Source organism: Harpia harpyja, chromosome 14, assembly GCF_026419915.1.
Source record: "Harpia harpyja isolate bHarHar1 chromosome 14, bHarHar1 primary haplotype, whole genome shotgun sequence".
NCBI lineage: Eukaryota > Metazoa > Chordata > Aves > Accipitriformes > Accipitridae > Harpia > Harpia harpyja.
The window spans coordinates 4,354,260-4,376,385 of record NC_068953.1 but is presented as its reverse complement, the minus strand read 5'-3'; the positions used below and the strand labels follow the sequence as shown (position 1 = coordinate 4,376,385).

At 43.8% G+C, this 22,126-nt stretch overlaps 2 protein-coding genes and 1 non-coding gene across 8 annotated transcripts; 2 read left to right on the top strand and 1 right to left on the bottom strand.

Moving 5' to 3' along the window:
- Nucleotides 1–4,592: 4,592 nt before the first annotated feature.
- On the bottom strand, nt 4,593–12,748 carry KPNA2 (karyopherin subunit alpha 2). 3 transcript variants are annotated; one of them, XM_052808030.1, is made up of 11 exons: nt 12,183–12,748; nt 10,044–10,159; nt 9,809–9,946; nt 9,302–9,390; nt 8,201–8,469; nt 6,951–7,045; nt 6,599–6,862; nt 5,738–5,971; nt 5,469–5,651; nt 5,213–5,362; nt 4,593–5,102 (listed from the first exon to the last, which is right to left on the bottom strand). In XM_052808030.1, exons 1-11 carry the CDS (start codon nt 12,232–12,234, stop codon nt 5,010–5,012), a joined length of 1,683 nt encoding a protein of 560 aa, XP_052663990.1. In that variant the 5' UTR covers nt 12,235–12,748; the 3' UTR covers nt 4,593–5,009. The 3 variants fall into 3 exon arrangements, with proteins under 3 accessions (XP_052663990.1, XP_052663989.1, XP_052663991.1); XM_052808029.1 differs by lacking the exon at nt 12,183–12,748 and adding an exon at nt 10,970–11,067; XM_052808031.1 differs by lacking the exon at nt 12,183–12,748 and adding an exon at nt 11,031–11,050.
- A 319-nt stretch (nt 12,749–13,067) lies between these two features.
- Nucleotides 13,068–13,140, top strand: TRNAR-CCG (transfer RNA arginine (anticodon CCG)). Its single transcript has one exon. It is a non-coding gene; the product is annotated as a tRNA-Arg (tRNA).
- Nucleotides 13,141–13,232: 92 nt separating this feature from the next.
- C14H17orf58 (chromosome 14 C17orf58 homolog) lies at nt 13,233–21,370 on the top strand. Of its 4 annotated transcripts, XM_052808035.1 has the most exons (6): nt 13,233–13,575; nt 14,022–14,193; nt 17,440–18,066; nt 18,188–18,268; nt 19,892–20,083; nt 20,679–21,370. In XM_052808035.1, exons 3-6 carry the CDS (start codon nt 17,862–17,864, stop codon nt 20,864–20,866), a joined length of 666 nt encoding a protein of 221 aa, XP_052663995.1. In that variant the 5' UTR covers nt 13,233–13,575; nt 14,022–14,193; nt 17,440–17,861; the 3' UTR covers nt 20,867–21,370. The 4 variants fall into 4 exon arrangements, with proteins under 4 accessions (XP_052663995.1, XP_052663994.1, XP_052663993.1 ...); XM_052808034.1 differs by lacking the exon at nt 14,022–14,193; XM_052808032.1 differs by lacking the exons at nt 13,233–13,575; nt 14,022–14,193 and adding an exon at nt 15,294–15,520.
- The last annotated feature ends 756 nt before the right edge of the window (nt 21,371–22,126 follow it).

Here is a 22,126-nt window from a genome sequence, read left to right as displayed (position 1 = left end):
TTCTCTCCTCTCCTCATCCTTTTAAATCCCAACTTCACTTCCCTCCTGCTAATGACACTCCCTAGGGCAGTGGGTGAACTGCAACCTGGAAACAGGCCACGGCTCTTCCACGAAATCTTCTGGCTTCTGCGGAAGAGCGTCCATTTCCTGGAGCCAGTCTGAGACAGACAGTACTCTGCAGTCAGAAACAGGACTGGAATCCAGTGACCCTTATTCCATATGAAGTGCTACGAAACTCTCAGCAAATCAGTTCTTTCTTAGCTGTTTACATGCTGAGTTTCTGCCTGACCCCTATCAGTGCCATGCCCTGGATCAATAAGACAGAAGTGTTTTCCAAACACAATGAACAACTTTGCACATTTGTAGCTTGAATGTTCTTGTGAATGCTTTTTTCCTGAAATTTGCATCTGGGTTGGGTACACTCCTCCCAACCTTAGGAGGGGTCACCTAATTCTCTCTTAGACTTCTCTCCTAACACAGTACCCTGAAGGCGAGTCAAGCTTAAGTTTTTAACTCAGACCAAAGGGTTACTATGTTTCCTATTAGGTTTTAAGTGAAAGTGCCAACATTTTCCTCTATAGGCCAGATATCACCAGTCACAATTAACCTTCATTAATTACTTCTGTTTTGAATAACAGTACTTTCCCCAAATTACACACACTCCAAAAGTTTAGACCTGTGCTTAAATGTTATGTCATACCTTGTCACAAAAGAGATTCAATAACCCTGGGATAATCCTGTATTCAAGCAAAAGGATAATTGTGACCAGAGGTGCCACGGGTTAACTAGAGGAATGGACATCAGGATTCCCAAGCTCCAGGTTAATTCTACCAGCTACTTTTTGAACATCTGTGGATAACTTTCTTGTATCTCAGTTTGCTCTGCTGTAAAATGGATTTAGAAACAGAAGAGATCTGTGAAATATTGTTGGCTAACAAATTCCTTTTCCTGTAAACTTACAGCTGTTCCTTTTTGCTGATATACCACTGTAGTTCTGTGCAATTTAAATCATTCTGTATAGGGTAGCAGGAAGCAGCTTCACTTAAGAGAATATTTCAGTCTAAATCACAGGGAAATAAAGAATAGATTGCTCTTAACATAACCATTTCTAGCTTTTCCACAGTTTAAACTGTTCTTGCTGTAGTGGAGAGTGAGCGGACGTGCTATTGAACAGCAGGACTGCAAAGCTTCTGCTCTTCTTTCAGAGCCTAGCATCTTTGGAAACAGCAAGTGGAAGCAATCACACAGGCAGCATCTGCTAGCATCAGAATTTTGGTGGTGGTTACATTTGCTGAGATCTTAGACTGAAATCTTGCCATCACTCCACAGATAAAATAGCATTAGCAATAACTGCATTCCAAGCCAGTTGATGTCAGCAGGGGTCTGTTATTGTTGCTTTCAGCACAGAAGAGTTGGCAGACTGGTAGGTAGGCGACCAGACATTTATTCCAGCCCTTATCCAAAATTAGGCATTTACCAAATGAAGAAGGCTAGCTCTTAAATCTGGCTGGGCAACACAGAAAAAAACCCAAAACAAACCACCCAACTAACAAACCAAGAACCAGGAGCAATAACAATTTTCCTCTCCCTTTTTGCTTCTACCACTTTTTTGAGCTAAAGACACAGCCTAATGGGTGACTGTGATCCTAACCTCAGAAATAGTTTGCATTTTCTTAGAATAAGGAGTGACTCACTCCAGTCACTTACTCATAATCACTGTAGATTGTTGCTTGTGGAAATAGGTGCTGCCAAGAACAGGGCTCAATGGTGGATAGGTTGAACACATTTTTCTTGGATAAAAACAAAGTGTCGGTCCCCAGAAAGTTAATTATTAAGCCACTGAGCTGTCAGGCATCTAGAGAAGAATTTGCAGTGTTCTATTATTAACTCAATATATTAGATAATTCTGAAAGAAGTACTTCAGTAAAAAAAAGTAGAGATAACGCTATTCAACATGCATTCTGCATTCTCATCCCCTTTACAGAGATAGAAAAGTCAAATTAACTACATATATTGTAAAAAGCGATTAAAGCAAGTTGTGCTTTAAAGCGACAGTACCCTGACATACCACTTTTAAAAGATTATACCTTATATTCAATATTTAATCTAATTAAATACTCGGGAATTAGCACAGAGATGTTTTCTGTAACTACAAGAGGTGCCCCGATGGATTTTCTCGCAGTATTTTCTTAATAGGAAAATAAAGTACATCATACCTGAGTGGTCCAGGCTGGATGAAACTCCACATCAGCCTCTTAGAAGCAAACGAGACTGTGAGGCTGCCTGCAGCACCCTCTACAGGAAGATGAGATATTCTACAGAGTTAGAAAACTGAAGATTACTCAAGAATTCCAAATTATGTTTCACAAGTCATTGTGTTGTTACCCTTATAAACCCACAAACAAAGTATGTGGAAGCAATGATTTAACTTATTAAAGCTGACTTAGCATAACTGCTTTTATGTAGCTTAATTCTTTCAGTTCCCTACAGACCATTACACAGAAAATCATGATTTTCTAACAAAGCAAAGGACACATGAGGCTTCACTGCAGATACATAAAAGCCCTATTTGGTTGTTTTTCACCCCAGAACATTAAAGACTTCAGCATTACAAGGCAGATGGTTCTTTCCGCTTTGCATGTGTACTACTAAGATAATACCAGAATCTGGTCCCAAGGGTGTTGCAGTATCTGTGGTGTTAGACTTGCGTTCTGCTCCTCAGTCTGGCACTGTCTACAGCTTCTTCTGCAGGTGCTGGGTGCCACCTGCAGTCTCTCCCATTAATACAGAAGGCAGGCAGGGCTGGGAACATGCCGCAACCACGATTCAGTCTTACCCTTCATTTGGCAGCACAGGCACAGAGGCAGAAGGTTAGCAACACTGACATCAACTTCTCAGGCAGAAGATGCAATAGGGTTACAATAGCCATTGGTCTGATTAGAGTCTTTAAAGACTCTATAGTAAAGCTTATTACTTGCTGCAGCTTTGTTCTGAGGTAAAGAAAAAGCAGTTAAAGTAACAGTCAAAAGTATAAAGTCATCACTAATCAGCTCAGGATAGTGCAATTTTTGCAAGACGATATCTTTTGTGACATGTAAAAACCGCAACCCTGTTGATACACTTATATTGCTGTCACTGGTGTATCACAGTCATGTTCCGAGCTGGATGGAGGAACTCAAATGGCTTAAATAGCCTAGCAGAAGTATGTTTATGTAGGCGAGTTCACAAGTGATTGCTCTGCAGGAAACATTATTGCTGCTAACCATAAGAAGAGACATGAATGTATATGCAGACAAGTTATCTGCTACCTTTTGAACATTATCACTATCCAGCAGTACCTAAGATCCAAGCTAGTAGCTTGCACAGGGAAGTCATGTGGGTGCATATGTAGATCATCAGCTTCCAGTTAGGGAGGGTACCATTTTTGCAAGCAAGTATGAAATAGGTAGTAGTAGACTTGCACCACAACAATGGAAGTGTGAGTGACATCTTCCAACATTAACAATAACTCATTTAAAGAAGTCTTCAGTAGCAGTATATGAGAATCATAATCTAGGCTTAGAAACAATATCCTTTTAAGATCAAGTATTCTTAATGAAGAAATTAGAGTTACACCCAATCCACTTACATATGCATATACACTTTAAAATAGACTTGAAAGCACACAAGCAGACTAGTGCCAATTATTTTGTCAGGTTCACTTAAAGTACAAGGGTTTTATTTGTTTTGTATTTGTTTGGGTTTTTATTCCCCTCCCCCCAAAAAAGGCAGAAGCAGCCTATGGGAACTCTGGGAGAATTGCCTACACACTAGGTTTCCCCCACACCTCCCCCTTTTATTAATAATTGAAGTGCCATGCTACATTTCAGATATAAGTCATGCTTATGAAAAACCTAGCTATGAAAAACTGACCTCTCCTGCACCAGCATAAGAGCTACAGAAGCTCAGAGAGCTGAGTCAATACAGTTAGGGAGTCCTAGGTTGTCCCAGTTCATGAAATCAATCAAGTTTTTCCAGAAAGCTGGAAAACCAGACTACAGTTCTTCCTCTCCACCCACTACCCTCCCCCCCGCCTAAATCCTCACCCTACACAACCACATTTAGAGACAGAGTAGGTTACTGTAAGTAATGATTTTAGAAGTAAAGGGACAATCGATTCCAAGATGAGGCCTTCATTTTTGCTCTCTAGAGCAGACAACTGCTCCAAAGCATTTCCTGTGCTAAGGCTACCTGAACATACTTACAATTGGTTAACTTACCCCTCCTCCACACTATTCCTTGCAGTTAAGTACTGCTACTACAGTCTTCAAATATTTCTCCAAAAGGCAGAATATAGTTTAGCTGAGTTAGGAACAGGGTAGAACAAATCAGATTTCTGTAAGAGATAACTAGAGACAAGCAGCAATTCATTTGTTCTGCACTAACAGAAGGCAGCTACATGCAGAAGTCAGAGCTTAGGGTGACTAAGCTGTTTTAAAACCACCATCTTCAGCATTGAATCCCTCATTGTTTAGACCTGCGTTCTTGCCATTACACATTTTTGATTAAATATACTTATCAGTCACCTTAAGAGAGCAACTGACACAGTTCAGTTTGATGTATTGATATCACTTTATTGAACATCAAATATAAATCCTCTTTGGAAGCCTACTCAGTGTATTGATTACAGCAATAGGTTATGTAGAATGTAATAGGTTATGAAGAGGTTTGCAGAGTAGTGGCTCATGCTTTGTGAGAAGCCGGTATTGCCCACTTCCATCCTTATCCCTGACAGGGACAGTAAGAGCCAGAAAGAGAACAAATATTTACAAGTATGTCAAAGAATGAAGTTTACAGTTAGAAATTCACATAATATGTACAGTTGTGAACTGTTCAAGTATGTTTCAGTTGGACAAAGTGCTACAGGTCACATAAAAACCACAGTAAAAACAAGAGGAACTATTAAGACAAAGAGGTGGCAGTCATTTGTGTGCCAAATGACTTGTAGGTTGTTGCAATATGTGCAAGATCTAGAAGTTGAAAGTATCTGGAGTATTGCCCTGAATTTGGAAAGTGTAGCTGGCAGCAGTAGATTCTGGTACAACATTTTGGTCTTCCTCCTCCTAGAAGAAAAAGAAAAGAGTTTTGAAAGAGCAGTAGCATTTTAACCTAGTAGTCAGTGCTAGAATAGAAAATAAGTGGGGAAAAAAAATGTTATCCTGCAGCCACTTACTTCCGCTGAGAAATATTTCTCAATCAGGGTGGATGAGGCTTTGTACACTTGTTCATTTTCATGCGACTGGAGAGCTTCAATTTTGTCTAGACCCCCACACTCCTCAATCATGAGGCAAAGTTTTTCAGTCTCATTAATCTTCTCAGCAGCCTGCAACAAAAGCATGGAATAACCTCAGGAAAGAGATACGGCACCAACTGCTGGAGAACCATTAGCAACAACATGGACAATGATTGAATATGCTGCATCCACATACCAAGAAGATATTAGAAATAGCATCCAGGATAACTAGCACAGTTTTGCTGTCTTTAGCTGAGAGGAGATTCAGTAGGGGTTCAACAACACCAGCCTGAACAAGATACACGATCTGGTCAATTGTTCCACCACTTGTGTAGTTAGTCACAGCCCACACAGCTTCTTTTTGAGATTTAAAATCCCCCTGTGAAGGTAAAAGCAGGGTATTTGAACACAGATAGTAGTAGTAATAGCAAAAGCCTCAACATAGTAAATACAGTTTTTCTTTACCTTCCTCAAAATACCAATGAGATAAGGCACAAGACCATGGTCTACAACTCGCTGAATCTGATCCTGACGCCCAGCAGTGATGTTGGACATAGTCCATGCTGCTTCTTTCTGAATGTTGTTTTTGTGATGAGAAAGGAGACTTGGAAAAACAGATAGCGCTCCTGAGTCAATAACAATCTGTGTCTGTTCATCAGTACCAGTGACAATGTTTCCTATGGCTCTTAATGAAGGAGTCTGGAACAAATATGAAAATAGTACTTAGGAAAACTGGTATCATCTAATCTGTGTTTGAACGAGTACAGCCATATTTGATGTCCCTCCACTCTAGTCTTCCCAGTTAACAGCATGATATGCTATGTACTGGTGAGTTTTAAGCTCCTCATTAGCATTACATTTGCAGACATTAAGCATGCTAAGACTGCACACCTTCCAAGGCCAATCTGCAGACAACTACCCATGACAGAGCTTAGGAAAACCATTTAAGTACCAATGCAGTTTTATTGTACTATAACTATAGCGTGCACAGAGCCCACTTCTAAACACTGTCCCTGGAATTTGGATTTGCAACAGTAGTTTAGAGTTAAAAGCAAGCTTTAAAGGATGTTGACTGTTGTGTTGGCCTGTGTGTTAAATCCAATGATTAAGTAAAGCAGCTTGATAGTCATCAACAGCAATAGTCTATGTCTCATATGGCGCAGTCTCCAGGCAAGATAGAAGTTCAAGTCTTACCCACACAAAACCTAGAACAAGCATCCAATTTAGGTATGAAAAGAACCATTCAGTTAAATGGACCCTATTCTAACTGCAGTTTTATTCACAACTCAAATCAAGCAACAGCAATCTGCATGTCTGATAGCTTACCATTATTGGCAGTTCACTACATCCCAGGAGTTTCACAAGTTGTGGCACCAATCCAGTTTTCACTACAACTTCTATCCTGTCATTGGAACCATCTGTTAGATAGGAAAGTGCCCAGCATGTGTCTGCTAACACCTCATGATCATCATGGTGCAAGAGGCGAACAAGAGTTGGAAGAATCTGCTCAATAGCTTCTATGGGTGGTGCAGGATTCTTATTACGACACAGGTTTGAGAGGGTCCAAGTAACATTGCGTAAATATCCAGACTGCAAGAGTTGAAATAAATGATTAGCATACTTGAGCTCTTTTACTCACTTACTAGTAATTGTAACTTGAATCATACTGCACACTTACAGCCAGGGAAGAGAGATCAGGAACAGCTAGTAGATTCAGCAGCGGCTCAATTGCACCAAATTTAATAACGAGATCTCTATAGGCAGAGCCATCCCCTGAGAAAACAAGAAAAATAGCCAGGTGAAGACCAGAATAGAGGGACATGTGCATACAGAATCATTATGTGTTAGAGGATGAATTCTTCTACTGCTTAATAAGGGCTAGATAAAATAAGAAGAAAAAACAGGACAAAAGAACTACTGCCATGGTTAAATCATATGACAAGCATGTGTTTTTCTAATTAAACCACTGAGCTTAATTTTTTTTTCTGTTGGAAAAAAAAAAGAGGTAATTTAGCATATGTTTTCTATACAGCTTGTCTTAGAGTTCATAACTAAGCAGGGACTTGCATGTTTCTTTGAAAACCTATCTAAGCCCTACCACTAGAACAGAGCTCTTCCCATAATATGGGACTTCAAACGCATTATAATCATTGGTTGCATGACTGAGTTTTATAGTATAATGCTGACAGAATGTCAAAGTTGAATTCTTCTACTGCAAAGTACAAAAGTACCTTATAACTGAGTTTAAAAAACTCTAAGGACAAACTTTAAGAAAACTCCAATCAAACAAGGCTTTTATTGAGCTCATTATTTTGAATATTCACTGTTCTCTAAGGCAGAGCTGTTGGAAACAATACAGCAAATTAAATATTTAACTATATTATTAATTTTGACCAGTTGTTTTTTTTTTTTAAGAATGGGATCCAACACTGGCAGATTACATAATCCTGAAAGGTGCATGAGAAACTTCAGTATATAGTACTTTCACATCAGTAAGTAGCTGCTTCAAAGCAAGGATTATTGGCCATCACATACACAATTATGTGAACCATCTGCTTCCTCCCTTCCCCCTTCTAGTCAACACACAGAGCAGAGCTCACTGATAAGTCACAAAACCATCAAATGAGATATGTTAAAAAGCCCTATGTTGTAGCATGGTTATATAGCTCTGTCAAAACTGAACTGAAATATGGAAGCAATCCACATAATCCAACCCACAGGTTGCCAGGGATTGCTTAAGACATCTTATACCAGGTGTGAAGATAAAGAATTGTCTGTAACATACTCTACATTGCAGAGCATGTCTTTACTTGAAAACCATTAAGGCAGAACTCCCAAGAGGCTCAGCATGCTGCATGACATGTAAGTAGTAATGCCCTCCTATCTTAAATAAGGTCTGAAATAGAGTTGTCTAGCATATTGACATACCTGCAATATTTCCTAATGCCCACACAGCCTGTTCACTAATGTGAGTATGGGGAGAGGCCAGTAGTGAAATAAAGGCTGGAATAGCCCCTCCATCTACTACCGCCTTTGTTTGTTCCGACGTGCCAGAAGCAATGTTGGTAAGCGCCCAGGCAGATTCAAACTGAATAGGACTACAGTCTGCTCTACCCAAGAAGGAGACAAACTTTGGAATCAAACCAGCCCGAATTATGTTGTCTATTGGGGGCTGCTTCTCTCTTGAGAGGAGTTTCCTAAGGAGGAAGACAAACAGAAAGCATTATTTTTGCTTGCAGAGATCTGAACAACAGATTAAATAGTCTAAAAAGATCCATATTTAAAAAAAGAAAAGGTTTAGCATTGCCTTAATATTCAGAGAAGGCAATGCAACACAACACAAAGGAGAAATACAGACAAGCTGAACGCTAGCTTCCTTAACCTCTGTTAATATTGGTTTTGGCATGTCTTCACTACATGAGAGGTTCTGTTCAGACTCTGAAATAAAGCAGACATGCAAGAGTCATAATACATCTGAATTGCTAGAGGTTTCTCAGCAGAGAGAGGTTAATGACTGCCAGAAGCAGTACTGCAGCAATATACGAGCTTGCAAAAAGAGATTTTAGATTTGGAAAGAGAAGGGAAACTTGGCATACTTCAAACCCCAGTCATCTACTGTTCACATTATTCTATGGTAGATCACTGCACTCAAATATTGCAGTCAGTTATTAACAGTTTAAAGATATCTTATTTTGCTATAACAAAGGGTTTACTATTATTACTCCTACAACTCTAAGATGGACTACTGTTTATTTTGCCACCTCAAAACCACTAGAAAGAATTACTACTTCCTAGTAAAATGTTCAGGCACTTCAAATATTCAAAAGCCACATGGTTTCAATAAAATTATGACTAAGTTAAGTGTACCTAAACATTGTATATAAGGTTGACTCAGGTGTTTGTTGAAATACTGTCTGACAAGAGCCATAGCTGCTGCCATAAGCAGACACTTAGGCTCATAAGGCAATTCTTTTACCTTGTCTAGTTACTAGCTTGCACAGCTGAATTGGTTACCTCTAAACTCCTTACCTGGCAGCTTGAGTAGCCTGTAGCTGAAGCTCCATATTATTACTATTAACTCCTCTGACTATTTCTTCAACTGACCAGTGTGCTGAAACCTGTACAATAAAAAGTTACATGAATGCTTTGTTGAGAGAGGCATGTGTCTTCATGACCGCAGAGGCCTTCTATACAATACTATGAATAGACCCCAGTTTACAACCACTTCCTTTATTAAAGGATTGTACCACTACGTGATACTCCAAAACCTCATCAGCTGCAGCTTTATCTACAGTTATCTGAACTACTGAAAGCTCTTTTTAATCAAGTGCTTCACACCACTCTTATACTAGGCTTAAACACAACTGGCTAAACTACATTTTGAGCGTTGTCCATTAGAGTTGGTAGCACAGACTTAAGATGGTAATGCATATGTAGTAGTGCTGTCCCCCACATGAGGAGGAATTCCTACTAGCGTGGCTGTATGAGCTTATATTGCAAGACCTCTGAGCATGCCTGTTCAAAGTACCTACTTACCTGATTGCTCCTATTTTCCTGAAGGGGAGAAGTGGCATCATCTGGTAAAGTGCTAACATTTCTTCTTTTAAGCATCTGGTCATCTTTCTTAGCTTTCCTCAGCTCTACATTGACTTCAATACGCCGCCTTCTCATTTCCTGGAGAATATACATTCATAGTAAATTCTTGGCTTTTACAACTCATGTTTAAAGAGATGATGGCTAGCTAAAGTACTAATTGCATCAAAATACTCACTGTAGTATCCTTTCCTTTGTTCTTGAATCTGTTTAGTCGAGCTGCTGCTGTATTGGCATTCTCATTAGTAGACATCTTGCTTATTAGATTTTTGAGAGAAACAGATAAAAACAAGCCTGAAAACAGAGCAAATAAACAGCAAGTTTACTCCACAAGAGTTAAATTTAAAAACTGGCACCAGTACTTGAGAATGAGAGACGTTTGTCCATATTGGATACAATAACGGCCTCTGACTTGATCAAAGATACTAGTATCTTAACAGCTGCCTCTTTAAACACCTAGATATCACAGTAAGTTCTAGCACTAACACAAAAGCAGTGGACACACATACATTGTTTTAAGGCACTTACAGCCACAAACATTATCAGAGTCATTGTTTTTAGGAGCAAGATTGGTTTTCCTTCCTATAGGCAGCGCACATACTTTTAAACAATATTTTCACTGTGTCATATACCTATACTGCACAGGCACCCCCATCCAGTCCCACCCCGACCCCTTTTGATGGGAACAGCGAGATCCCGTACTGGGAAGACCCCTCCCGGGGTATGGGGGAGTGGTTGCTGTACCGATGCAGCCAGCGACACATAGCAGCAGCTACGCTGCTAAGGAGGCAGGCCCCTGCACCTTGGCCAGCACCGAGATGACCCACTGCATAAGGACAGGGTTCATTTCGGCCACAACTCAGCCGCAACACACAGCCTGCTCTGGGACGCCCTATTCCATGCAGTGGCCTGTGACCGTGGAGAGCCGAAAGGCTCCGGAGAGCCCCCCCGCCCCCGTAGGGACTGCCGACCTGCCCTACCGCCGGCAGAGCCCAGTCCCTTCTGACAGCCCAAGGCACGGCCTGCACCCCTGCTGCCCCATAAACGACTCGACCGCTGCCACAGGCTCCCTTTCCCTTCCTTCCCGCCCCTGCAGCCAGCCACCTCCGCCGCGGGATCCGCGCACAAGCCGCCGCCGTCCTCCCGCCGCCGCGCCGCTCCCAACCTGCGAGCACACCACCACTGCCGCCGGCCGCTCCAGGCGGGATTTAAATTTCCCGCGTCCTCGCCCTGCCATTGGGCAGTTCGAGCCATAGCAACCTTCTGATTGGCCGGTTTGAAATGCAGCTCGTCTCGCGAGGAAGGGGAAACGAATCTCCACCGTGCTCCCGGAAGAGCAGACCGGGCGTCACGTATTCAAATACCCGTCCCCGCCTCGACACTACAACTCCCGGCATTCAACGCGCAGGGACGGTGCCCGCAAGACGGCGGGGCTCCCGCCTCAGCAGCTCGCCGGGAGACGGCGCATGGCGCGCCGGGATTTGTAGTTTCACAGGGCGCCGGCTCAGCCGGGGGACGAGAGTAGGATGGCCGGGGGGAGGTTTGCACCTCCCGACGGGGTGAGAAAAGGGAGATTTTTTCAGGCCCTGAGCGGTTTGGGGCAGTGACATGCCTTTTCTTCACATACAGCCTAATTTCTACCTCAGTAACCGTCAGGTCACCGCAGGCTTTTCCTGAGGCTCCCTGCATTGTCCTTGAGAAACGTGGTGCCCAGGAATTTAAAGAACACGGGATGTGAGATTGCAGTTGAAAGCAATTCAACAGCAATCCGGACAGATCAAAACTAAATCGTACCGAATGACAAAAAAAGTATGCCTGCCTTTGTGGCATGTCCAGCAAATCGACAGACTGGGGATTGTTTCAGATGGGTTTGGCCTATTTGCAAGGGAGGGAATACAAAAGGAGACCCTGTTTCGCAGGAGATGTAATTCAAACCATAAAACCTGGGGGAAAAACATGATTCTGCCAGCAATTCAGGCATTTCCACACGTATAATGTACAATTCAGGGCAGAGAAGCATCGGAGACGCACATTGATACATCCGTGTGTTAAACCATTACATTAAACCATTTATACTGATCTGTAGATGCACACAGTAGTTGACAAAGATGTATGCAGAGGAGGAACTACCAGTGACATTTTACATAGCGGTTTTTGGGCCTTACAGTTCCGAGCTTTGTAAAATAAAAACATCACAAGAACATTTAAGCAGGAGTAGGAAAGTCAAGAGAAGAGAAAGCGCATCATTCACAGATACTGAAAGGGGCTAGTCTGACAGAAAAAGAGCAGCTCAAAAGTAGAAATCGAGGTAAAACACCTGGTATGCAGAAGGATCGGAGGGCCTGTGCGAAGGAAGTCCGCCGGGTCATGAATTGCCGGGAAGCGCGCTGTCTGGAGCAGCGTAACCTGGACGAAGGAGACAAGGAGAGTGCGGGGATGGGTGTTCCAGGGCAGGGAGAGCTCGAGGTGGCCGCGTACGAGGTGCTGCAGGCCGACACGGGGTGAACGTGCCATGGGGCGGGAGGGGGGTGTCACGGCTTGAGGGGCCGCTATCAGTACGGGAAAGCCACAGAGGGGTGGAGGGAGGCTGGACAGCCTGGGGGCGAACGACCCCACAGTGGCTAAGCTGGGGCTGAGGTAACGGGGAGAGGGAACAAGGGCCGCGAGGGGAGGAAGCCGCGCGTGGAGCCGACGGGAGGCAGCGGAGCTAACGGCAGCGCGGCTCAGGAGCCAGCGGCAGGGGCGGGAAGGCGGCGCGAAGCCGGACGTGGGGAGACCTGTGAGGGGAAGGGTTTAAAGGCGAGGGTCCCGGGAGAAGGGCGGCTGTGGCTGGAAGCCGATCGCCTGAGGCGGGGACGCGCCTGAGGGACGGAGGGTGACGGCCCCGCGTGACAGGCCGCGCGCCCGCGTGAAGCGGGAGCGGGGCTGAGAGCACGAGCCCACCCCCTGAAGGCAGCAGCAGCTCGGGTTCGCGTGACGTTGAAGGGCGGGGCCTCGAGGCCCGTCGGGGAGGACACCGCCAGGCCCAATGGTGTGCAAGGAGGGTGGGGCGGGGGGCGGAGCCCTGGAGGGGAGGGGCAAGGAACGGGAGGGCGGGGCCTGCTGGTCACGAGCAGGGAGAACGTGAAAGCTCGCTTAGGGGCGGAGCCAGCGCCGGCCGGGCGGGGCTCTTACTGCGCGGCGCTCGCAGCTTTTGCTGGGTGACCCAGTGGCCTAATGGATAAGGCATCAGCCTCCGGAGCTGGGGATTGTGGGTTCGAGTCCCATCTGGGTCGTACCGCAGACGTTTTGTGGATCCAGCGCGGAAGCTGCCCGCCATCTCTTCCAGCGCAGTACGTTATTATCGCCTACCCGCACCGCTGCCTCCCACCCCAAAACACTTTTAGCCGCGCCGCCCGCCGCCGCAGCCACCGGGGAAGAGCCGAAACTGAGCCAGCAACCCGCTCTGCCGCCGGGACGAGCCCCAGGCGCGGCCTCAAATTCCCTCAGCCGCGGCCCGCCGCAACCGCCGCCCTGTCAGCGGGGCGCCCGCCCTGCCCGCCGCCACCACGGCCCTTCCCAGGCGCCACCGAGCCCGGTGCCGCCGCCTCCTCCGTCCCGCGGGGATCCTGCGCCTCAGCCCCGGGGCCCGTCTCTCTGACAGGAGGACGGGGCGTGAGGCGGCCGGAGCGGGCGTCGCCTTGGCCGCCGCAGACGTAGCCGTGTGGCGGGTGAGTGTCCCCGGCTGCCCCACAGGAGCGGGCGGGCGGTTTAGTTCTCCTCCAGGCGCCGCGGGCCTGATCCCGGGGCGGCCGTGAGGGCGGGCTGGCCGGGGAGCGGGGGCCGTCGCCAGTGTCCCGGCGGGGGGTCGCGTCTCTGGGTCTCGCACCGTGGAGTCCTCCAGAGCCGTTGTGGTAGTAAACACGCGAGGGAAGCTGAGGCTGTAAGTGTAACTCCTGCCAGCGTAGCTGTCTGCAGTCTCTGGGGCTAGGACGTGGCCATTGCGCTCTCGGTCCCTGTTTTCCTCAGACCGGGAAAGCTTTTCCCCCCTCTCCGCTGCTGCTGGCATGCCTGTAGCTTCTTGAACGGTAGAAATACTCCAAACGCTCCGACTGTCCTTCTAATCAAGATCCTGTCCGAGTAAAGAGCCTGGAGAAACTCATTAATGCAGATACAGTCATACACTAATACAGGTTGAGTTACACTACCAGCTAATTTAAACAGAAAACTCCCTGGAGCACAGAAGGTCTGCAGGACACTCACGCCTGCATCCATCCATCCATCCATCCTCAGCACAACCCTCGACAGCGCGAGCCTGTCACGCTCCCAACTTCTCTCCCTTGCTGCGGGTACGCACGCTGGTTGAGCGGGAGATGAGGTACAAAAGGAACATAGGAGCTCACCTCATCCTTAGTTTAAATTCCTATTTCCGTAGTAGCTATCTTGGGATACTTTTGGAATTAAAATGTTTAAAATAACAGAGGAAAAATAAAGATAAATGCTGCAGCAGAAACTTAACACACTGAGTAAAAGATGTGTTAAAATTTCATTTATTTTGCATACTATTCTGGCTAATTTTCTGTATCTTCACCCGTAGCTGCTTGAGATAAAGCCCTGAACTTTTAAGAATTCTATTAAACTGCTTAATTACGGCACTACAAAACAAACAGTGTTTGAACTAGGCGATAGCTGGACCGCATGACAGGGGCATTACTGAGGAGTAGATTTTCTGTTGGGGGGTGGGTTTCAGGAGCTGGGATATAGTGCTTTTATGGGGTTTTTAAGTTGTTCATTGCACCTTAAAGTCATGAATGAGTTCGCTAACTTTCACAACATCCAGTAGCAGCTAGTGAGATAAACTGTCACAATGGAAATCTTTTCTAGCAATAAGGTCACCCATTTCAACTGGGAACGTAGAAATAAGCCTACTTAATTCAGGATGGGCTTTGTGCGTGAAAATTTGCAGAGTTCTTCATGTTAGCAAATACAGATTTAAAAATAAAGCTGTATCTGGGGTCAGCAGAGCTTTACCTTGGACTGGACAGCAACTACTGCATTTTTCAGTCTGAAAAGAATCGCTGGAGAGGGTTCCTTAAACTAAAAGAGGAGATTACCAGCTGCATGACTGGAGATGGCCAGAAATACCTAAATATGTTTCATTGTAACACACATCATTTACAGACACTGAATTGCAGAGGTGATGCATGTTCCAGCATCTATCAACTGCACTTTATAATGTAGTTCTTCATATAGAGTAAACCCATGTTTGTTCTGTATGATTTTCTCTACAAAATGCCATAGGAAGCAAGACCTTCCCCCAAAATAAAAATCTGTTGCTAAAAACGTATATCCATATGTTATTCACGGAAACACAGGTGACTGCAGGCAGTATAGACTTGTGTGTATATGGGGAAGGGGGGGTGTCCGTGTGCATTCCTCCTAAGCAGGGGTAGTGGGAAGCTAGCGGGGACGGCAGCAGCTTGGTCTTGCTCCAGTGGGTTGTCCAGTGAGTGATTCCTGTTTCCCCTAAGGCTGCCTCTCATTAGCATGAATCGGGGGGAGGGCATAAAAGACTCCAGTTCATTTTGAGTCTGGAAAAACTTTACTTCAAAATGACAACCAAAGTGTTCTGGCTCCTCTGCTTTGTCATTAGATCATCTTCCAGCTCAGTGGCCGGTAAGTCTGTTAACATTCAAAGCGGGGCTGGGGCATATTTGCCTTTGGTGTCAGGGGAGGCTAAACACATTACTACAAATTCTTGCCCGAGCAGCCCTCTTCAGCTGTAGTCTTTTCAGCAAATGGTAGCAGTAATCATATAAGGGTTCAGGAAAGAAACATTTCAACATGTTTGTGGGATGGGAGTGTAAATTGCAATATTTGATTTGTCAGCATTTGAAAGAATTAAGAGCACCTGCCAAAAGCAGGCAGCTAGCTGGTGCCATGTATCCTGCTAGCCATCATTCAGCAATTGAAGTTTGACTTGCTTCTGCATCTGAGATTTTTTATTTGTATGTGACTTTTCCCTTTTAGTCTCCTTCCTTTCACCTGTAAACTCCAGATTTCTAATTTATTTCAACATGCTCAGTGCTGTCACATGTGTCTGCAGCAAGCTGTCCTAAACAGATTTTTTTTTTTTCTTTTTTTTTTTTTAGTACCTCATTGATGGTACAGAAATAAGATATACATCTATTCCATTGGGAAAGAGAAGTCCAGGAGCTGATTATGTTGTAGTTGTATTTCTTAAATTGCGAGAGCTAGACAGGAATATGCTGGTATAGCGGAATGAACCTCAAGGTCCTGAACAGATTAAGCAGAGAAAAATGAACTATTTCTTGTTATGATCCATGACTGAGAAGGCGTGATAAACTGGTAGAAAAGTATACTTACAAAACCAAGTCCAAAACACCTGTTCAGAGTTCACAGATTCATATTGAACCATCTCCAAAACACCCTTGCCTATTGCTTTCTTTAGCTTGGACTTCTTCCACCCCTTTCTTCATGGACATTCTTTTGACTTTATGTCTGGCCAGCCCAAATATCAGGGAATCTTTCCCATGACAGCAGCTGGTGAGAGCGAAGGGGGAGAAGTGGCAAGGTCAGCAGTTGAGTCAGTTATAGAAGATAAACCAGGACGTTGTTCATCTGTGTATGTCAAATATCTCTTTTCACATAAGGAGTTAGGATCAGCCTCCTACACGATGCTAACCACAGACAGTGAACACCCAGGCGGCGGCTGTGTGTGGGTGAACTGTTTTAAAACTGTGCTGGCTAACTAAAGGCATGCAGTGAAGGACTAAAGTAAAAGGAAAATTAACTGCAAGAAAATTTCTCTCTTCCCAGGCTAAACGGAAGGTCATTTTAATCTGTGAGGTCCAAGTGATCAAGGTGAAGGTATAAATGAAGGCCTCTGTGACTGTTCAGCTTGCGTGAACAATGTCATTAAGCCTTTCCATTTTTCACTAGGTTCCCAGACACTTCCTGTCTTTCTCAACCCTTGTCCTCTCAACTTAAGAAAAGCCTTGAAATAATTGTTACTCAGCAGCAATAGCCTAGCTACCAGACTATGGTATTGCTACTATACAACTCTAGTGTAAAAGTCAGAGACCCAAAACTGTGGATAAAGGTCTTTTTAGTAGCGTTCAAAGCCCAAAGCCACTGAAGAGTCCAGATGACATTGTCAATGAGGCGTCCTATGGATGGGAAAACCAAATAGTTCTGTTGTCATGGTCTTTTAAACAAGCATCCCAAATGGCAATGTGAACCTTGTTTCCTGAGATGCTCCCTAGAGATTCAGGCTTTTGAGAAGAGGGTTTGTTTATACATGTTTTTAATTTGCAACAATAATAAAGTAAAAATGCAAATCTCCTGTGTTTTGCTCACACAGCTGCATTCTCTGTACTGGGCTTTCTATATCTGAGTAGAGAAGAATGAGGAGCTCTACTATATTTCATCTGTTGAACTACTTATCAGTTACATTGTCTTATTGTTGAAGGCCTCAATAACGGACTAGAGCCGCAAATCTGCCAGACATTTCCTATTCATGGAATAAAAAAATTAAAATGCTAATTCGCGCTCTCCTTTTTTTTTGTATGTAGGATCCCTGCCCTATGCTGAGAAACCCAGTCAGACTCTCAGCAAAGATGCTTATAGTTCAGCAGACGCTGCACCTGGCCAAGTCAAACTGCCAGCCTGGGGCACCAGCAGCAGCAGAGAGAATCACACGGAACGCTGGCTTCTGCCTCCCACTGACCTGCAGCGGCCAAAACCTCCTGAAATCATCTCCCTCTTGTCAGACAAAAAGAAACGCACCAAACCTTCTCTAGAAAACAGCACAGGGCTGAGGAAATGTCTTTTGCAGTATGGAGGGGCTCTGCCTCTGGAGAGCCCAACTGAAGGGCCTTCTCCTGCCACCTTTGACTTCAACCACGCAAACAGAAAGCACGCGGATAGACGGCTGGCTGAGGCTGCGAACAGCGTGTCGGCTCACTTCCATCACGCAGCATCTTCCTATCAAAAGATGACATCCTTAGTGGAGGCTCATCCTTTTCCAGACTCTGGAGCAGTGGAGTCAGATGATCCTAACACGCTGGATCACTTCAACCGACCAGGCAAGATAATCCCCTATAAACATACTGATCCCTTCAAAAAGATCACCAAACCCTCCTGGGTCACCAACCGCCAGTCATCCAGCTTGCCGTACCACTTTAGTGCGCTGAAGAAAGGTAAGGGGATAGGCTGCTCTGGCAAGGGATACCCTGAGCTTTCCAAAGGTTGGGTGGCATAATTTGGATGAAATACCCAAAAGGACCCGTTGCTGTCCCTCAGTCTATGTGCCTGTTCTAGATGCTGATAAGGAGAAGGCATGTCTGACCGAGTGCAGGAAAGAGAGAGATGAAGTGGAGGCCTACTGTGCGAGTGAATTCGGTAAGTTGTGTCCTCCGTGAACCACAGAGACAAAGCACAGGCTGCTGTTGTTCATCTATTACTGACATTTCACTTCTGCTTTTAAGATACCGTTTCACTGAGTATGTTAAATAATTACCAAGTACACTAAAAGAACCCATCGCAGCTGTTTATAAATGTACTACGACGAACAGTACCAAGTCTTACATTACCCTTTGCCTGCCTTGGGCTAGTATTGCTCTTTTTTCCGTTTCCTCTACTTTTCACTCGGAAGAAGAGAGCGTTCTTGCTGCTGGTCAACGGAACTGAAAAGACCAATTGGTTTAGATACTCTAAGATTAAACATTGTAGCTGTGTTACTTACCTCTTACTATTTAGACCGCGTTTGTGATTTTGGGGGCTAAAGTTTCAAATGAAAATAAAATGGAGAACCAAACAAAAATAAAACTGTAATCCTCTCTCTATAGAGGATTCTCCTTGATGTTCCTTAGGACTCAATGTCTTTAGTCCTTGTGTCCAAGTTGATGTAGCTAAAGATGGTAGAAAATAGCCTGGCATTTTTGTACTGACTGTTTAAGAGCACACATTTTCTGACTGAAATCTTGCCTTGCGCTTATGAAGTTGTAAAATAGATACCAACTTTTTCTCACAGTATTTTAAGAGATAAGCAAAATACATGCCTAGTGGTAACAGATGTTTCCATTTGTAGAATATAAACACGTTACAAGACATCTGTTTTCTCTAAATGGAGAAGTCAGGAAGTGCTTTCTACAAATGCTATAGTCTTTATTTTTTATCACTCTCATGCATTCCTGTCAAATGCAGGCCTTATAGCGACCCGACCTTTGTTATTTCAGCCTGTAACAAATAGCGGTCTCATTCATCTCTTAAATTGAAAGAGATGGGTAGGAAAAAGACAGTCCGAGCAACAGATCAGCCAAGGTTCCGTTGCAGCGATCAGAGAGAGGTTTTCGTTTCTTTACATTTACAGTGCAGATTAAAGAATAAGTGAATGAATCAAAGTTCTCACTCAATGAGGCAGGTGTCACACCAGTTATAGAAGTCCTATTTGCCTTAACTGCCTAACGCGCTTGTTGTTTTCCGATTCCTGCAGTCAGCTCAGCACTTGTTAAAACCAGAAATTGGGTGGACAGCATGAAGTGATTGTCCGAGTGTACAACACTGCCTACTTGGTGCCCTTGCTGCTTGGTATGACAAGGGCCTTTTCTTTCAAAAGCTGAAGCGTTTCATTAACAGGTTAGCTTTGTACTTCATTGTGAAGTTTTACATTGGAAAATTTTACTTTGTTAGGTAAATATGTCCACTTTTTCTATATTGGGATGGAAAACAGTACTAAAAGCATCACTTTATTTTGCAACATCTTATAAACTTGACTGAGAAACAGCTCAGACCTGTAAAGCATAAGAAGGTTAGTAACTCAGCAAAAACTAAGGAGATGACCTCATCAAATATGATTATTTGAAGGATCCTACTTCCAAGGCTGCCCACTACTGAGCCAAAGAATTTCTGCTGATGCTTACTTTACAGCATTTTAAATGAGAGCCTTCACATATATCCTGAGTTGCCACCAAAATATGTAATCTGATACTTGCTTTTTTTTTTCCCCCCCCTCCCTTAAAACAGCAGTGAATGGAATTGTTTATAACATGGAAAGAGTGGGGAATGGAATCCACTTGATTACGCTTTTGGTAAACAGCGATGGATTATACAAGATGAGTCGCCTGTACATTACTCCTGATGGCTTCTTCTTTCGAGTTCACATTCTAGTTTTGGATACTTTAAACTGCAGTAAACCATGTCCAGACTTTAAACTTGGTAAATAATTCCAGCTAAATCCATTCCACTATTCCTCCTGCATGCAGTGCAATTTTAGTCTGCCCTAGTTTAATAGGCTTATCCTGCATTGTTGTGGTATTTTGAAAAGAAAAAAAACCCCTATTTACTGTTAAACTGGAGGGCTTTTTCCCTCCCAGTTTCTCTAAATTTTCAGAAGAGAACCAACTGTGTGAAGAAGTCAGGTAGCAGTGTAGTCCCTTCTTAACTTTATCCAGTTCCAAAAGGATTACAAGAGTTTTCAGGTTTGAGGGAAAAAAAAAAAAAAAAGCAGGAGCTTAAGATGATGCCTTTATAAGTAGTCCAGTTTGCCTTCTAAATGCAAGTTTATCAAACACCAGTATTTCCCCCAAAAAGCTTCTAATTGCAATACAACACAGTAAATCATTATTTCCATGCCAGCACAACCCACAAGTCCCACTGAAGCTCAGGGTGCCGCTGTACTAAGCCACACGTTCAGGATGTATTTCTGCAGGGTACAGCTTCCCATCTGTTCACAAATCTGTTGCCCGTAGAGTGAGTGTAGCGAATGAATCCATGCTTTCTTCACAGCACAGAAGTCTCGTTTATTTTGCAGGCAGCAGATACATTGTGATGGGTCGGATCTACCACAAGAGACGACAGATCCCTGCAAACCTGCTGCAGTTCCTGCGAGGGCGCCTGAGGCCGGGGGATGGCCTGCTTAGAAGCAGCAGCAGCTACGTGAAGAGATTCAATAGGAAGAGGGATCGCACAGTGCAAGCGGCTCACGCTAAATGTAGATAAGGCTCCCAGTAACCTCCGTCTAGGATACAGACAGCAGCAGAATTCATCTACCAGAATAAACCTGGCTGTGGTTTAGCAACAGCAGGCGGTAGTTCTCCTCACCTCTGAAAGCGGTTGCGATACGACACTTGTTTTTGTGCTTTAGCAAACGCTAACTGAATGTCTTGACGAGGTACAGATATATTGTGAAGTTTAGCACAAAAGTCAGTCTAGGGAACGTTAAATGGTCATGAATTTGCTCCAGCTGTTTTCAGAGCCACAGGTTATTATTGCCTCCCCTGTTGTAACATACACCTAATAATCTGTAGTAATTGTAAAGTAAAATTCTGCAGATGTTGTTCTAGGTCCACAAGAAGTAACTGCACTTTCAAACCCTTAACCTTGAACAAATGTTAGACGATACCATAGCTTTATCTATAGAGGATGTCCACTGTGTTTTCACACAATTCTCCCTAAAGTATTACGTGCATTTTATTCAAAAGAAACCAACAAAACTACATAGCATTTGTATTGTTTTGGTGTCCTCAAACACGTCCATACGACTTTTAAAAATTACATCATTCTTCAAACAGAGCTGGATTTTCACATGAAGCATACAAAATAGCTACATAATTATTTTGAGTATTTGAATACACCAACTGAAAGCAAATCAAGTAACTGCACAACACAAATGCCCAATTAGGCTTACGAATAACGGCGCAAGTTCATGCCAAGGAATGCAAAATGAGCACGCAATTGCATGCACATTTTGTATGCCTGGTTACACTGTCTGTCCCTTAAAAGTTCAGTCCTAGAACTGTGTACGAAATGTCATTTTCCCAGGAGAAATACTACCAAGTTTGTACTTGCACATCAGTAAAGTTACTTTTTGAATCAAAGATACAATTTTTTAGTAACTTTAATGTGGTGGGATGCAAGAAGCTATGAAACTGCTGCAAAGGGGATCTTAATGTTTGCTATTCCAAGAGTCAGTATTCACAAATCGTAAGTCTTTAAAAGGAACTAGTAAAACGTTCATGGGGTTCTGGGTTCACTGTCTCCTGGGTTCTGGAAGATCTAAAAAGCTTATGTAATGATATTAAACAAAGGCATTTCCCTGTTTGACAAGTCAGCTGGGGATTTTAAGATCTATATTTATATTAAAAAAATGGGAAAGTGCTGTCTAGCTTAAAAAAAATACATATATACACACAGTGATATACATGATGTGACGTCAAACAGGAAGCAGTGGCTTCTATAAACATTTTCTGTTTTGAAGCA

What these genes read in the sequence shown, in the direction of transcription:
- C14H17orf58 (XM_052808032.1), top strand. Translation starts at nt 15,457, where the DNA reads ATGACAACCAAAGTGTTCTGGCTCCTCTGCTTTGTCATTAGATCATCT. An exon ending in CTACTGTGCGAGTGAATTCG is followed by an intron (nt 18,269 to 19,891) that starts GTAAGTTGTGTC and finishes CCCTTAAAACAG; the next exon opens with CAGTGAATGGAATTGTTTAT. An exon ending in ATGTCCAGACTTTAAACTTG is followed by an intron (nt 20,084 to 20,678) that starts GTAAATAATTCC and finishes TTTATTTTGCAG; the next exon opens with GCAGCAGATACATTGTGATG.
- KPNA2 (XM_052808030.1), bottom strand. Translation starts at nt 12,234, where the DNA reads ATGACCCGGCGGACTTCCTTCGCACAGGCCCTCCGATCCTTCTGCATA. An exon ending in CAGGCTACTCAAGCTGCCAG is followed by an intron (nt 8,470 to 9,301) that starts GTAAGGAGTTTA and finishes CTTCCTCCTTAG; the next exon opens with GAAACTCCTCTCAAGAGAGA. An exon ending in CTATTTCTAATATCTTCTTG is followed by an intron (nt 5,363 to 5,468) that starts GTATGTGGATGC and finishes CTTTTGTTGCAG; the next exon opens with GCTGCTGAGAAGATTAATGA.